Genomic DNA, 17,235 nt, shown 5'->3' on the forward strand with positions numbered 1-17,235 from the left:
GCATTCCTGGATATGCTAAATGACTGTGGCTTAGAGCAGATGGTTGTGGAACCAACCAGGGGAGAGGTGATCCTAGATCTAATTCTATGTGGGACCCAGGACCTGGTGCAGGAAGTCAGTGTTGTTGAGCCGATAGGGAACAGCGACCACAATGCTGTCAGATTCAGTATCTCAGCATGTGAACAAGTGGCAACTACTAATGTAGTTACATTCGCCTTCAGAAAGGGAAATTTCTCAAAGATGAGGGGGATAGTGCGCAGGAAGCTGAAAGGGAAAATCAAGAGAGTCAAAACTGTCCAGGATGCTTGGAGGTTATTTAAAACACAGTAATAAAAGCTCAGCTGGAAATGTGTTCCACAGGTTAGAAAAGGCAGCACCCAGTCCAAAGAAAGCCACCATGGTTAACAAGAGAGGTTGAGGAAATTATCAGAAAAAAGAAAATGTCTTTTAGAAAATGGAAGTCCAGTTTGGCTGATGAAGAATATGAGAGGGAACACAAATGGTGGCAAAATAGAAGCAAGTTAGCTGTAAGGGAGGCAAAAAAGGATTATGAGGAACGCATGGCTGCGAACATCAAGACCAGCAACAAACAGTTCTTCAAGTACATCAAAAGCAGGAAGCCAGCAAGGGAAGCGGTAGGCCCGTTAGATGACAAAGGAACAAAGGGTGTGCTAAAAGATGGCAGGGAGATTGCAGAGAAGCTGAATTAATTCTTTGCATCTGTCTTCACCCAAGAGGAGGTGAGGAACATTCCTGCACCTGAACCAAGCTTCTTAGGAGGCGAATCCGAGGAACTAGCGAAGATAGTGGTAGACAAGGAAGAAGTTCTGGCAGCCATTGATAAACTAAATGTTACCAAATCCCCTGGCCCAGATTGCATTCACCCAAGAGTTCTTAAAGAGCTCAAGCATGAAATTGCTGATCTTCTCACTTTAATATGCAACTTATCCCTGAAATCAGGCTCCATCCCTGAAGACTGGAAGATGGCCAATGTCACACCAATCTTTAAGAAAGGATCTAGGGGGGACCTGGGAAATTACAGGCCAGTCAGTTTGACATCTGTTCCTGGTAAATTAGTAGAATCTATCATTAAAGATAAAATTATTAAACATGTAGAAAAGCAAGACCTGCTGAGAAAGAGTCAGCATGGCTTTTGCAGAGGCAAATCCTGTCTTACAAACTTACTAGAGTTCTTTGAGGGTGTAAACAGGCATGTGGATAAGGGGTGAACCGGTGGACATTGTCTACTTGGATTTCCAAAAGGCTTTTGACAAAGTTCCTCACCAGAGACTGTTGAGAAAACTCAGCAATGAAGGAATAAGAGGGGAAGTCCTCCTATGGATTAAAAACTGGTTGAGAAACAGGAAACAAAGAGTGGGTGTAAATGGGAAGTTCTCACAATGGAGAGATGTCGGGAGTGGGGGTCCCAAAGGATACGTTTTGGGACCAGTGCTCTTTAACCTATTCATAAATGACCTGGAAGTAGGGTGGGTAAGCGTGGTGGCCAAGTTTGCAGATGATACCAAATTATGTAGGGTGGTGAGAACCACAAAGGATTGCAAAGAGCTCCAAGCGGACCTTGATAAATTAGGTGAGTGGGCTCAAAAATGGCAAATGCAGTTCAATGTAGCAAAATGTAAAGTGATGCACATAGGGGCAAAAAATCCAAACTTCACATACACGCTACAGGGGTCAGTGCTATCAGTCACAGACCAGGAAAGGGATTTAGGCGTCTTAGTTGATAGTTCCATGGGAATGTCAACTCAATGCATGGCAGCTGTGAAAAAGGCAAACTCTATGCTGGGGATCATTAGAAAGGAATTGATAATAAAACTGCAAAGATTGTCATGCCCTTATATAAAGCAGTGGTGCGACCGCACTTGGAGTACTGTGTCCAGTTCTGGTCGCCGCATCTCAAAAAGGATATTGAAGAGATAGAAAAAGTGCAGAGAAGGGCAGCAAGGATGATTGAGGGACTGGAGCACCTTCCCTATGAGGAGAGGCTGCAGCGTTTGGGACTCTTTAGTTTGGAGAGGAGGCGGCTGAGGGGGGATATGATTGAAGTCTATAAAATTATGCATGGGGTAGAAAATGTTGACAGAGAGAAATTTTTCTTTCTTTCTCACAATACTAGAACCAGGGGGCATCCATTGAAAATGCTGGGGGAAAGAATTAGGACTAATAAAAGGAAACACTTCTTCACGCAACATGTGATTGGTGTTTGGAATATGCTGCCACAGGAGGTGGTGATGGCCACTAACCTGGATAGCTTTAAAAGGGGCTTGGACAGATTTATGGAGGAGAAGTCGATTTATGGCTACCAATCTTGACCTCTTTGATCTGAGATTGCAAATGCCTTAACAGACCAGGTGATCGGGAGCAACAGCCGTAGAAGGCCATTGCGTTCACATCCTACATGTGAGCTCCCAAAGGCACCTGGTGGGCCACTGCGAGTAGCAGAGAGCTGGACTAGATGGACTTTGGTCTGATCCAGCTGGCTTGTTCTTATGTTCTTATGTTCTTATGCCGTGCAAAATGTTGTTTTTGGCAATGAATGTTGCTATAGAATGAATCTGAAGCTGGATGACGCAGGGGTCAAATTTGGGGAAGTCTTGGGCCCCTTCCGCACATGCAGAATAATACACTTTCAATCCACTTTCAATGCACTTTGCAGCTGGATTTTACTATGCAGAACAGCAAAATCCACTTGCAAACAATTGTGAAAGTGGATTGAAAGTGCATTAATCCGCATGTGTGGAAGAGATCTTAGCGAGTCTTCAGGGTTTCTTAAATAACAGTTGTATTATTTTTCTTGTTTTGGGTGGTATTTCTTGCCAGTGTATTGTGTGCAAAATTGTCTATGAATGCCAGGGCTCTCAAGCAATTGCCTGAGCATGTTTGAGTATCTACAGATAGTCTAAACAACTATTAGTGGGAAAAAAACAGTTCATCAGAACAGCATAAATAAATTGAAGGTGCTATTGGTACAGAATGTTGGATTGTTCAGCACGTGTTATTTATAGACAGTTCACGGACACAATTGACATTCTCAGGTTCACGGTGATTAAATTTAAGGGCATGAAGCTCTTGTTACAAAAGCATGAAGTCAGTTTCTACCATAGAACACATAGTGAGCAACTAATTGTGTGTCTGGAGAATTGGTATAAAAAGCTTCACCAAGAAAGTTTCAGAAGGGTAAGGTGAGAGATATGCCTTAGTCCTCCATTAGAAGGAATATTTAAATCATCATCTTCCCAAATGTTAATATGCTAAATATATCAGACTTTCATTCATTGCTAACAAAATAACAGAGCAGTCTAATGGCAAGAGCAAGCCTTCCGAAGTCACAGTCACTTCCTCTGATGTATATTGAAGTACATAATCAGACACCTCTATAACCAAGAATTACAAGGGGAAGCAGAAGAGATGTCATAGCAGCTGAAAGAGACCTGTTGTAATTCCTGTTATGAAACATACAGATGTGAGCTCCTGTGGAAGGGATTGGAACAGATTCGGTTGTTGATGATAATGAAGGATTGAGAGGAGTCAGAGGTCCCCGCCATTCATGGGGCTGCAGAAAGATCCAATCATAACAGTAATAAATTCTTTCCAAGAGGGTATAGAATATAGAGACAGTTAGATAAACAAAAGTCTAATCACAGACAGTGCTGTGATAAAACATATGAAAAATTAAGCATCTGTAAAGTATTGCAGTATGATACAATAACGCAATAGGAAGCACCAGTTAACAGTTCTAAAGGGGGATCAGCTGAGGCTATGAACAGCTGTGATGAGGAAGCCAAGTATCACGTCCCTGTTTAAACAGGGGAAGTGATAGTGTTCAATTCTAATTCAGCAATTTCATGCTATATTCTTCCTTTGAAGGTTTTTGCGGGAGAACTCTGTCTTCCCTTTAGAACTGCAGCAATATGTCCTGGAATGTTAAAGTTTTCCCCAAGTGGTTTCTGAGTGTCGCAGTGTTTTGAGTAGGACAGAGATCTCCAACCTTTTTGACCCTGTAAAGGCACCTTTGAAATTCTGAAAGGGTGGTGGGACAACCACAACGTGGCTACTGAAGAGAGACACTTGGAGAAGAAGCAGCTCAAGTGCAGGGAAGAAGAGGAGTAATTTTAAAAATACACAGCACTGGGGGAGTGAGAATAAATCCAATACTGGTGGCAACTACCAGTGACACAACTATTTCAAAAATCTGCACAGCGAGCCCCCATCCCCCGGAGGCCGAAAAGAGATGATCTTACATCATTCAATCCGGCTGGCTAGGTGGGAAAAGCCTGGTGGAACAGCCAAGTCTTGCAAGCCCTGTGGAAATGCGATAGCTCCCACAAGGCCCTAACCTCACCTGGTAATCTGTTCCATCAGGTTGGAGCCAGGGCTGTAAAAGCCAGCTGGATGTCTCTTGTGGAAGCCAGCCGGATGTCTCTCAGGCCAGGGATCGTCAAAAGGTTCCCCTTCAACAAACAGAGGGGGCTTTGAGGGCAATATGGGGAGATGCGGTCTCAAAGATATGTAGGTCCAACACCACTCACAGCCTTAAAGGTCAATACCAATACTTTGAAAATAACCTGGAACTTGACTGACAGCCAGTGTAGTTCTTTAAGATCTTGGTTCTTTAAGATCTTTTGTTCTTCAGATCTTCCTCTGATGAGCTCTGAGTGGGGTTCCCAGTCGAGTTGTGTATCTGAATAAAACCATACCAAAAATAAACCTGAAAAAAAGGTTTATTTTTGTCAGGGGAAAATGGCAATAGTTTAAGGGAGCCAAGAAGCGGATTCTGAAAAACACTGAATATTTCTGTCATTTTTCAGGCTACTTTGGTTTTGCCATCATTAAAAAAATATGGGAAGAACTCCTTTCGCCCTGCCCTTTGCTTACCTACTGAATGCTGCCTATCAAGTCCACGTGGGCTCGAAGATGGCTGGCAGATCAGGTTTAAAAGACCCAAAAAGTGTCCAAAACGAGAGTTGAAACTTGCATATTAAAGGGGATCTAGCTTTTTTTCTTCCCCCCCCCCCCAAAATATCCAGGTCTTCTTTACTTGAACATGAAAAATACACAGAGAAAAAATGGTGCACACCCCTGGTTCCCAGCCAGGTGTTGGCCAAGGCCAAATTTACTTAGCTTCAGAGATTGCAGTGCAGTACCTTCAAATTTTAAACCAGCCACAATCTTGCTTTTATTTATCTAGTCAACTTATGGAATTGAGAAAGATGAAACTCTCCTATTGAGGAAGTTATCTTAAATTGATCTTGCCAGTCACAGGAGTCGGACATCCATTATACATCACTTTGCATCTTAAGACTTGATTACCATGGTACTCTGTCATAAAGCCCCCCCCTGCATTTTGTTTAAAAGCTTCAATGGCACATTGGAGTATCTTGTTGCACCGTATCCCTGATTTCATTAGTTTCATTGCTGTTTGCTGTTGTGCAGTATGGATAATCAGGGTAGCTTTTGAGATCTTGATAATTTAGGTATCACCTGGGCTTGGCCATTGTTCACTGGGAGGCATTGGTTTGTTTAGGGTTAATGCTTGGCCTTTCCCTCCCTGCATTCATTCTTGCCTTTTCCACAAGCACTTCTGCCAGATTTTCATGTGATACAGTCTTTGTTCCTTACACAGTGCTGCTTTGTTAGTGTGCGATACCGCGCAAGTTTCCCGGAGCTGCTCCAATAGCTGATTGGCTGTAAGTTTAATAATGGTCAGGCACCCTATGGAAGATGCATTATTTTCCAGGGAGAGAGCAATAACACTTGAGTTAAACCTTTTTAAAGTGCAACATTAGATGTGATAGAGAAAGTGCAGACCGTAAAGCAGCTGGGACATCTCACAGTGTGATCAAGTTTGTAGCTTTCGGATTCTTCACTATCATTCTTTTTTGTTCTCTTTGTAGGGAAATTCTACTGCAAGCCCCATTACTGTTACAGACTTTCAGGTTATGCACAGAGGAAGAGACCTGCAGTGGGTCCTCTGTCAGGAAAGGTAAGTTGCTGCTCAATTTTTACCTGGTAAACTTGCTTTAATGCCTGTATCTTGGTTGATGAACAGAGGGTAGGGTGTAGTGCAGAAAGATGGAGAATTCTTCCGAATCCCATAGATGTTGATTGACTCATTAACTACAGACGTTTGACTCCAGTATGTGATGGAAAATTGTATTAAGTCAACATGGAGGTCAGGTTAGAGGGAACACAAGAAATTAAATTTCTGCCTCTTCTTCTGCTCTCACATATGGCCTCGCTTTCAATTTCTTTTAAATGATAGATCACCACATTGTTCAAATCAGCAAATTTTAGCTAGTGTTGTTGTGGGCTTTCCGGGCTGTGGGGCCATGGTCTGGTAGATCGTGTTCCTAACATTTCGCCTGCATCTGTGGTTGGCATCTTCAGAGGTGCCAGTCACAGATGTGGGCGAAACGTTAGGAACAAGATCTTCCAGACCACGGCCGCACAGCCCAGAAAGCTCACAACAACCAGTTGAGTCCCGCCGTGAAAGCCTTCGACAATACATTCTGCTAGTGTTTTCACTCCAAACCGGAAACACAGTCCTTATTACAGTAGGGTGAGCATCATTCCTTCTGTTGAAAGTAGAGGGGAAATGAACTAGCTACAGGCTCATTCTCCATCTGGCCTTTTCTGTAGAAATACTTGCATATGTGCTGTCAAGTTGCAACTGGCAACCGCAGCAAAAGGCAGAGGTGGTTTGCCATTGCCTCTGCAGGGCCTTCCTTGCAGGCCTCCTATCCCAATGCCAGCCCCACTTAGTTTCTGAGACATGATGAGATGAGACGAGCTCATTCTCGCTTTGTCATTATCTAGCTACCTATTTCTACAGAAGGGCAAACATAGTAGCTCGATAATGTTGAGTATTGAGATGGAGAGTCTTCTTGACCATCTGCATTATACTCTATGAGACCATTGGTCCGTCAAGGTCTCTGTTGTCTTCTCAGATTGCCAGCAGCTCTCCAAGGGTCTTGGGGAGAGATCTTTCACATCAACTACTGCCTGGCCCTCTTGACTGGAGATACCAAGAATTGACCTGGGACCTTTTGCATGTGAATCAGAGGCTGTTCCACCGAGCCACAGCCTCTCCTCCCCCCCCCCCCCGGGAAAACGTCTTTCCTTGATTTTGAAAAAAATAAAGAAATACATTCTTATTTACTTCACCTGTGTTTTTTTCTTCTCCTCTCCAGGATAACAAAGGGACACAACAGGACACCATGGCCGCTGATGGTGCAGGGCGTGCAAGTTCCATCTCAGCATCATCAGAGAGGACACCAGGTAGCTCTGCTTCCTTGTTTGGCAGGGTGGTGCAGTTCTCCCTCCGCCTCTTTGACAAAGTTAGGGTGGCGAGCCAACTCCTTCAAGGCACGGCTTCCTCAGTTGGGCATCTGGTAGCCCAAAACCCTTTGGACTCCTTTTTCATGTGCCAGTTGATGGCTTTTGGGGTCCCCTTTCTTTATGTCCAGTCGGAGGTTCTCGTTCAGATATTGGGAGAATTTTTATCGGCATTAGGATATTGACAAAGCGGTAACGATATTGTTAATACTCTGTAACGTATGGGAACCTTGTGTGTGTGTGGGTGGGCAAAAAAAATGTGTATAACCTGTGTTGTAGTTTTAGGGGGTGTGACCCCTATAAATTGTTTTGATGTGGGTGGTGTTTTAACCTGGGCATCCAGGATTTTCTTGGGCTAGGTCCAAATAATTTAAAATATTTGTAAAGTCTACATTGTTGAGTTTTAAAGAATCCGTTACTTGTATTTCTATGTTCATCTGAATGCTACATTCTCCGAATTATTATTAATAGCAAAATAACATAATCTCATTGGCAACTGTGGTGCTATGGATTCTTTGGTGTCTTTCATAGCTATGGGGAGCCCTTTTGCTGTGGCATCTTGGTGTTGGCAAGTTGTGGTATTCTTTCAGCCAAAATATGCGCTTCTCCTGTCAGCATTTTTGGGAACGGGCACTTTAGCGTCAAGCTGAGGGCATTCTCCTTTGACGTCAAGCTGAGGGCATTCTCCTTTGGCGTCAAGCTGAGGGCATTCTCCTTTGGAGTCAAGCTGAGTGCATTCTCCTTAAACTTGATTCTTCTTTTGCGTGGAGGTTGGGTCAACAAACTCTTGTTACTCCCAGCTTTTTTTTTTAACCTGAAACTGTGTGGGACTTGATAGAAGGTGGTTCTAGTTCTGGAATATTCTGAGCCACATTCATTTAGATTTTTTTTTAAAAAAAAACCCCTAACAGGTAGTTTGTAACTGCTGTGTGGGAACTAAATTCTGCGTTAGGATTTTTAAAAAAATAATAAACCATTCTAAATGTTGTGAGAAGTTACAACTGAAGGATTTTTAGAGAGGTTTAAAAAACAACAACAGTGCACCCAGTGGTGTTGAACAGTTCCTGCATTGTAGTGGCTGGTGCCTTCCACCTGCAAAATGGAGGCTGAAGAGAGACCTCATTCTGAGAACAGTTTTCTTCAGAGCAAGCCTCTCTAACGTGGAAGCACAGCTTTTCATGGGATAGGAGGCCTTCAGCCACCCAAGTGAAAGAGTCGATCACGAAGCAGGAGAAGCTGTTGTTCTCTGACAGTATGGATGCCTTTATGTAGGCTATTAGTTGCTATCAGTTGCTGTAATTGGAGTGACTGTGTCATTTGAATCACTTCAACAAAGGTGAACAAGCTTAGTCAAAAATGGTGGCTTAGTAGATTACTCATAAGCACAGAACACTGTTTGAGCTAAGCCTGCACATATGTCGTTACGGGTCTACAGAGGTTACTTGTGTAAGGAATAGGCAACATGTCATTTTTTTAAATAGCAAAGTTAGCCTCTGGTATGGTATTTTTCATTTCATCATGACGGCTTTACTACATTAACTGCAGGGTAGGGTGACCTTACTAGTGTTAACACTAGGACCTGACCTATCATCCCTGTAAACCATCTCTGTTTTCTGTTCCTTGCTGGTCAGGGCAGAAAATAGACATCTCCCATTTTAGGGCTGATCAAAGATAACTTGAATGTACAAAAAGCACTAGTGAGTATAAAGGGTACACGAAATTAGCAATATGCACTGAGGAAAATGCTGGAGACATCTTTATGTATTTATAATTATAGGCTAAGATTCAAATATATCTTTTCCTTGTGCGTGTGTGTGGATTTTAGCAGTCCTTTTGTGTGTTCCTGTGTTCATAGAGATGACTTACAGTAGTTTGCTACAAAGTGATTTATAGCGTAATTCAGTGCTGAATTAATCCTGCCCTTTGTAATATAGACATTTCAGAAGACAATAAAGCCAGGGCTGGAAAACATATTTCAGGTAACTAGGAACTAAGCATCAGGGCAGGTGAGTGTGTGTATGTTTTAAACAAATGGAGTTGAGAAAATGTTTAAATTGTTGATTTCCAGTTCAAAGTGTTGAGTATCCCAAGCAATCAGGAACCCGGAGTCTTTCTAGCCTTGTTTAAATAAATCTCAAACTAAGCTCATCCTTGCAAAGAATTTTAATTCTCCATTCAAACTCTAAATTCCCATTTGTGTCAGAAATAAGATTCTGCAAATTGCCACGTGAAAGATCTGACATTCATGTAAGAGACCGGCAATTTCATATGTATGCCAGAATGAAGAAGAGGGTTTCAACCGAAATGCAGTGTGAGGCTTTCTGGGGAAGCATCGAAATGCAGCCTGGGAATAAATAGAAAACCCGTCTTCTCACTGTGTTCATGCTCAGCTGCCTCGTCACAGCTCCATGCTCATGGAATGGGTAAACACATGATGGAGGGCCACTTTTTACTCTGTTTGCATGATTCAGGCAAATTTTCAGCTAGTGTTTCCTGGTTACCGGGGACTTTTACATTGCCTTCCTTCCCTGCTTGTTAACCATCGTGCAGAGCAGTGGAGAAAGCTCTCACATATACCGCGCTGCATTTTCACACTGAGAGCACAATAAGCACTTTTTTTGTGAGAAAGTATTTACTAGCCTGTTTGTCATGTGCAATTCTTACATAATAGGTGTTCAGTGAAATTTGTGATAGATTATGTAGCTGTAGGGACAATCAGAGCTTTGCTCAGTGTTTTTACATGGGATTGGGGAATAGGCCATACTTTCTGTTGAAGGCCTTGTCTAGTTTCCAAGGAAAGGGTATGTGTGTGTGTGGCACATAAGGATGCATCGTGTGTAGTTCTAAGTGTTGCTGCTATCCAGACGAACTTCTCGCACACAGTCTGTAAAAGGTGCCTCCCTTCCAGCTGGTGTCCAGTTGACAACATGTTCTTCCTGTTTCCTCTGGGCTGAAGTTGGTCATGCTTGTGGCAGGCTCTGTGATAAGCTTTCTCCTATAATGTCTTCTGGGGATTTTGTGTCAAGCGCCTTCACTGTTTGCCTGGGTCACAATGCTGCTGCTGCTGTTGCCAATTTTAAAAAGGGGGGCCTTTTAGCTTTCAAGGATTGTATTCTGTAATAGCTGTTGATTCTTGTATTTTTGAAATGTCATATTGTGTGTTTTTAATACATGTTTTGAAAATTTTTAAGTACTGTTCTTTCTGCTTTTTACATGTCTGTTCTGTAAAATACATATTGAATGTCCTGCTGTAGTTCTAGTGGGCTTGGAACAGTCTCTTTCTCTTTTGCCCTTATATAAAGATGTTTTATCTTCACTAATGGCATTTATTGAAATTATTAGAGTATGCACCTAGAGTAGATTCCTAAAATTGGATGTCCAGAAACTGTACATACCTGATAGCTAGAAAATAGGGTCTCTTTAAATCTCTTCCTTTGAGAGGAGACTGAACATATATTCTAAATGTTAAACTATTTCTGCATTCTGCAGATAGCTGAAATTTGGCCCCAAACCTTGTTGATAAAAGCTTTGTCGGGCATAACTAGGGGATATTTGTATAACTAGCAGTCACCAAGTTTATCTCATAATGCAGGCCAGCGAAATCTAGTACAGAGAACAAGATCAAAGTTAGGATGATCAGTGAATTTCATTTGGTTATCACATAAAATGAGCTAAATTATTAATTTCCCAGTTCTGTACTCCCTAGTAGTCCCTGGTTTTGTGATGTTAAAAAGGAAATTGAGAAGAAGCTGTGCACAGCGCCTAAAGGAAACCATATTATTTTTTAAAAATCTTATGAATGATCTGGATACTTTCAGCCAGCTTAATAGAATTCCTGTAAACATATTGGTGGTGAGTTTCAAGAGGTAAGAAGTTCCCTTAGAACAGAGGAGGGAGTAGTTAGAATGCATAAATGGGTCTCTACACACAGGGTACGTGTAAATTTTGTATTGGATGATACCTGTGGTATTGGGGCAATGTAGCCACAATATACTGTGTATAGTTAGTGGAACATGGCTGTGTAATAAAAGAATACAACATAAATCTCTTGAACATCTTCTATACAAGAAAACAAACCCGAGCAGCATTCCTTCTGCAAAGTCCATACTTTTTAATCTACACTACAAAAGCCATGCTTCTGAATTATCTCAGCAGGCTGTGTATCTGAGTATAAGAGGTTTGGTGTTTTAATTTGGGATTGTTGTTTTTGGGGGGACACATCCTTTGTATACAGGCATGTTGTCAAACCTGAGCATAATTCTGCCTGCTCTAAAATGTTCTGAATCTGGATTTTGGTTAGCTTAGTTCCTGGGTTCCTTTAATTAGTTTAGCTCTGCCACTTAAATCAGTGACAGAAGAACTATTCATCTCTGGGTTTGAAAAACCCTGTGGGAGCATCGTAAGTCAGCTGTGACTTTCCAGGACTTTCCAGCCCCCACATAGACTTGCTTTCGTGGCATAATCCAGGCAACAGTTGATAAATTTAACTCTGTTTTGAAACATAATTAAACATTTGCCGCTGCAATTGTGACATAGTGGTGAATTAGTAGGGAAGAATGTCCATCCTTTGCCAGATGTTTTTGGAAAGATCTGGTGTTCATCCAAAAACTTGTGCTGTGGATCCTGAATAGACCAGAGTGAAACAAGAGCTCCTCTTGCTAATGTTTCTGGAGAACTTTCCTTAGAATTCCTCCAGAATTTATGTCTGATTATGTGTGGAGTGAAACCCAATCAGGACTACAGTTTCAGAGAGATTGACAGCCCAAATCCAGAGGGCGCTGCGGCCAGGGACTGCACCGCTGCCATGCCTCCTCATGTGGCAAAACACAAAAATCCCTAGCCGCCTGAAAAACACTAAAAGGCAAATTATGCCATATGTCTACAGCCAGGGGAGGGGGGCATTTCTGGGCTGAAAGCCCGGTGGAAGCTCCATCCCCGGGAACGCCCCTAGCTCTTCCACAGTCACACGGGAATCCTCTGTTATGCTAATGCAGCTCGGGGGAGGGGGGGCAGCTTCTTCTGGGAGTGGTTCTGTAGAGATATTCAGCACCCACCCACCACCCTGTTTGTTTTCCCCATAGGTATAGGTCAGAGGTCTGCAACCTGCGGCTCTCCAGATGTTCATGAACTGCAATTCCCATCAGCTCCAATTGGCCATGCTGGCAGGGGCTGATGGGAATTGTAGTTCATGAACATCTGGAGAGCCGCAGGTTGCAGACACCTGGTATAGGTGCTGCTTATGCCAGCACGGTAGGCAAACACGTCAGTGCCAGCTTGCACTACTTCCAGGATGCACTTTGCCCCCCCCCCCCTTTTGGGTTGTTAGGCTACATTCATGTATTAAAGCATAGAATTTCCAAATGCATCTGGCTGATGATTGCTCCATATTTTATTTATTTATTTATATTTATTTATATATTGGATTTTAAACCAATTTGGGGTTATACTATATGGGGTTATAATGTATGTAAGTGGCATGCCACCAGATTGGTTGTATGAATTGCACAGTTTGGCCAGCACCTGGTGCTGGCATAAAAGTTCTCTCCAAGTCGCACAGCCGTTCTGTGTGGTGAGACACTTTCCACGCGTGAAGTGCCGTGGCGCAGATATATTTCTTAGTGGTCTGCGTGTGACTGCTGTCATGCCTACAGCCTCCATTACAATAAGAGTTAGGGGTGGAGGCCCTGTATATCTGGAAGGTTGGAACGGACGAATGAGAATGACTGAGGTGAGACGGAGTCTTGTGGAATCTTAAAATACGAACAAATTTTGTGTGGCATAAGCTGTTGTTGCTTGGAGCCTACTTCATCAGATATCCTTAACTAGCAGATACGTGAGATAAGCACAGTGACCATTCATAGAAATAACAATAGGAGACGACAGTCTTTCTAAGCTAACTTAAGGCGTCTGATGTGCAAGACACCCATGATCATAGCTAAGCTCTGATTGGTGTCAGGCATTCTGATAAATTCTAAATCCAACAATGTCATGCTGAAGTCTCCCTTTGAAGATCCTTATTTGGATCATGGCGCTTTTGGGCTCGTGCACAACCGTATTTAAGGCTGATTCCGCATGGTCCAAAAACAGCAGTGTGAAAATGGTGTAAAAGGGTTTATACTGTTTTCGCACCGTTTTCACACCGCTGTTTTTGGCCCATGCGGAATCAGCCTAGGTTTTGTCTACAAATGTCACATGTATTGCTGGCCTTTTGTAACTTTTTGCCCCCACTGTTTACAACTTTTTTCATTCTGTGCTCTTGGATGCATATCTGCCTGCTGATGGCACAACGCGTGTACCTGATGGAGTGAAATCTAGTCTACGTTAAGCCTATGACACAAATACATCTGCTAGGCTGTAAGGTTCCCTAAAAAGCATTGTTGTGTTTGGCCTTGTTGTGTTTGCTGTAACAAACAAATACAACTCAAATCCTCTGGAATTTAAAATTGCATCTCTCTGGGAAACATGAGGGGCAGTCCTGCTGGACGCATTAGCTGGGAGTAAGCACTATCAAACATAGTGGGGCTTCCTTCTAAGCAGGCGTGCATAGGATTGTGCTGATAGTCTTCCAGAGTTTAGTTTGGAAGATGTCATGAGAGACTGTTCCTAGACCATAATGTTCCCTTCCTTTGGAGTTCTTAGCAGGTTTTTATGGTGGGGAGGTGTGCCCGATCACAGGGAACTCTCGAAGACAGAAAAAGTCAGACTGTGGCATCAGACATTCTAGTAGGAATGCAGCGGATCCACTAGAGCTGGGGTCTGCAACCTGCGGCTCTCCAGATGTTCATGGACTACAAATCCCAATTGGCCATTCTGGCAGGGGCTGATGGGAAGTGTAGTCCATGAACATCTGGAGAACCACAGGTTGCAGACCCCTGCACTAGAGAAAATACAGCTGTCTGCATCGCTGCAGTGTTTAAAAAACACTTGAAATTGCTGTTTGGTTGAGTATCCTTTGAAGAGCAGAAATGCAATGTTGTTTGGAATCCCACCATGAAATCCTGTTAGAACTGCCGTTCCTTCCTCTGACTCTTTCCTATCTTTGCAGACCTTATAGACTCGTCCAACCAAATAATAGTGATTTGCTTTATTGTTTGTATGTACCTGTGTTTTCTGAAGGATGATGCGAGTTACTCTGGGCATCTTTCCTAAATTGTATGCAGTATTATCTGTGTGTGCCAGTGAAAAACCTTTGAGAAACAGGGAAGGCTGTACTTTTGTTTCTCCTTCTCCTAGCAGTGAACTTATATTTGCTGCTTTGAAATGCAGTATTTAAGAAAGGGAACCCCCCCCCCCCCCAACAATGCCTCAGGAAGGATTGGGAAATGTGCTCAGAAGAGCTCTGCATCTCCAACTTGATATCTTTTCCTTTTTTGACTTTTTGTTTTTGCATTTGCTGTGGAGGTTGAGGTGTTTAAACTCTGTAACTTTGGAACTCTGCTTGCTGTGAAAGCAATACTTTTTTGTGCAATGTTACCTCTCACATTTAAAAGGGAATAAATGTCAAACAATCCTTAGGTTTCTGAGTTTTTCTTTTCTGTTCCCTTGTTTATCTCTGTTGGTTTGAGCCTCCAAGGGTGGGGAGGGCGGAAGGGCATTTGGTTCCTGGCAGGAGACAGATTCTGCCGCTGATCTATTAGATTTAAATTGTGTTGGGAAAACATAGTTTAACATTTGACAGGACCCTGCTTGGCTTGAAAATAATTCAGTTCATTTCCTGCTTTCATTTCCCTTTCTGCACAAAGCTACAAAGCACCAAGAAACCCTTAAACCAGTGGTTCTCAACCTTCCTAATGCCGCGACCCTTTAATACAGTTCCTCATGTTGTGGTGACCCCCAACCCTAACATTTATCCATTTTACAGATGGAGAACACTGATGTAGAGAGTCTTAGGCGACCCCTGTGAAAGGGTTGTTCAAGAACCACTGCTTTAAACAGTACAGCTTGTGGGATCTTGGTAGAGGAGTCATGGAAACTAGAAGCTATTTTCAAGTCAATGTACGCAGTTCAGTTTTGGTTCTGTCCTCTTTGGCTGCATGTGTCCTAGCATCGTGTCCTAAAATCCCTAATGTCCATTCCCTTGCTGTTAACAGCTTGCATCTTCTCCTGTCCCTAGAATGGGACCTCAATTGAAAGTTGTTTCCCAGACCAGTACCTATTGCTTACCCTGCTAGTGCTGTTAGAGTGTTTGTGAGTATTCCATTGTATCACAGCTGCTCAGCCAGCTTCTTATAGCAGCGTTTTATGGATCTTCACAGCCAATGAGCAAAAGCCCTACCTGGCCCCACCTATTGTCTAAAAACACTTGGTGGGCACTGGAAAAGCTGTTGACAGGTGCCAAGGCACCCACGGGCCCCACATTGGGGGCCCCTGGTATATATTTAGTTGCACTCAAGCATGGCAAAGAGACTATGCCTCATTTGGAATGGCTTGAGTTCACAAAATGCAGCAAACAGCTTTGACCCCTTCCACAGTCCACATTTACTGGTTTGCCATAGCACTGGCAAAATGATTGGCAAAATGATACTTTTTTGGAAACAAAAAAGGGACATGGTTGTGATGAGAATCAAAGGAGAGGGAATGCACCTGTTAAACAGGCATTTGGTGACACAACTGCCCTTACACTTTTTTAAAGCGCCGTTCTTTTCTGTGGCATTGGAGCAGCCAGGAGATGCTCTAAATCAGGGGTTTGCAACCTGCAGCTCTCCAGATGTTCATGGACTGCAATTCCCATCAGCCCCTGCCACCATGGCCAACTGATGGGAATTGTAGTCCATGAACATCTGGAGAGCCGCAGGTTGCAGACACCTGCTCTAAATAATGTGGGACAGACCTGTTCTCCAGGCTCTGGTGATGAGGTCTGTGTCCCATTTCAGTCCTTTCAGCTTTAAAGGAACATTGCTTTCAGCAGGTAAGAAACTTGGCCTCTGGCTTTGGTAGCCAAGTCTGCTGTCTATGAATACCTGCAGCAGTAGCCAACCTGGTTTTTGCTCTCTTTTGCTCTATTTGTCCCTGCTGCCTGTCTGTGTGGGGGAAGCCCACAGCCAGACTAACTTCTACAGCAGATATTCAAAATACTTTCCCTTTGAAAGGCCATTATGTACAGTGGGTAGTAGATCTAGCCCAGGAGTCCAGGTCAACTGTTCATTGAAACTAATGGGCTGTGTACCGGGCCCAACCTGATTTGAATAGCCCCTGGCTAGCCTGATTTCATCAGAAGCTAAACAGGGTTGTGATGTGGAAGCAATCAATGCCAAACCATCCTCGAACATCTCTTGTCTTGAAAACCCTGTGGGATTGCTGTAACCAGTGACCCTTTAAAGTTTAAAGGGCTGATGCACAGCCAAAAGAAGGTTTGCCAAGATGGCTTTCTCTTTGTCCATCCCTTTTCCTGCACCTCCTAAAACACTCCTGAAATTCCAAGAAACAGATTTCAGGAGCGTTTGGATCATTTTGGACATTTTCAAGCGAACCTGAAATAAATACACTTCTATGTTTTTTTTTCTTGAATCTTTGATGCAAGAACAACCTGTGGGAGCAACATGCTTGCCCACTACAGTCTAATGAGGCAAGCGTGCGCATTAACTACAACTGTCCTACCTGTAGTGTGTTACTTCATCAATACATGAGGATGGCTCACTCATTAGTAATTTTCTCACAGTGGTGACTCCCGATGGCACGGCTGCCAGGTCTAGCTGTGAACATGTTTTGGCAGTGTTCTGCATTGCAAGTCGCTACTCTATAAATATTCTTAGATTTGAGAGAAGTCCATACCCTTTCGATGCTAGTTTACCTAGAGGGAATACAAAAGCAACACATAAAAGCGGGAAAGCTTGTTTTGTTTTTGTGTCCAGTAACTGCAATGAAAAGTCAAGCTAGCACTGA

The 17,235-nt window shown here is 43.1% G+C and overlaps 1 protein-coding gene across 1 annotated transcript in view; it reads left to right on the top strand.

Annotated features, from left to right (window-relative positions):
• The window catches only part of MICAL3 (microtubule associated monooxygenase, calponin and LIM domain containing 3), a 220,536-nt gene that overhangs the window by 125,882 nt on the left and 77,419 nt on the right, over positions 1 to 17,235 (top strand). Inside the window, 2 exon segments of the mRNA XM_048502423.1 lie at positions 5,913 to 6,001; positions 7,209 to 7,296. Of these exon segments, the coding sequence (XP_048358380.1) occupies positions 5,913 to 6,001; positions 7,209 to 7,296 (177 nt within the window).

Source organism: Sphaerodactylus townsendi, linkage group LG06 (assembly GCF_021028975.2).
Source record: "Sphaerodactylus townsendi isolate TG3544 linkage group LG06, MPM_Stown_v2.3, whole genome shotgun sequence".
NCBI lineage: Eukaryota > Metazoa > Chordata > Lepidosauria > Squamata > Sphaerodactylidae > Sphaerodactylus > Sphaerodactylus townsendi.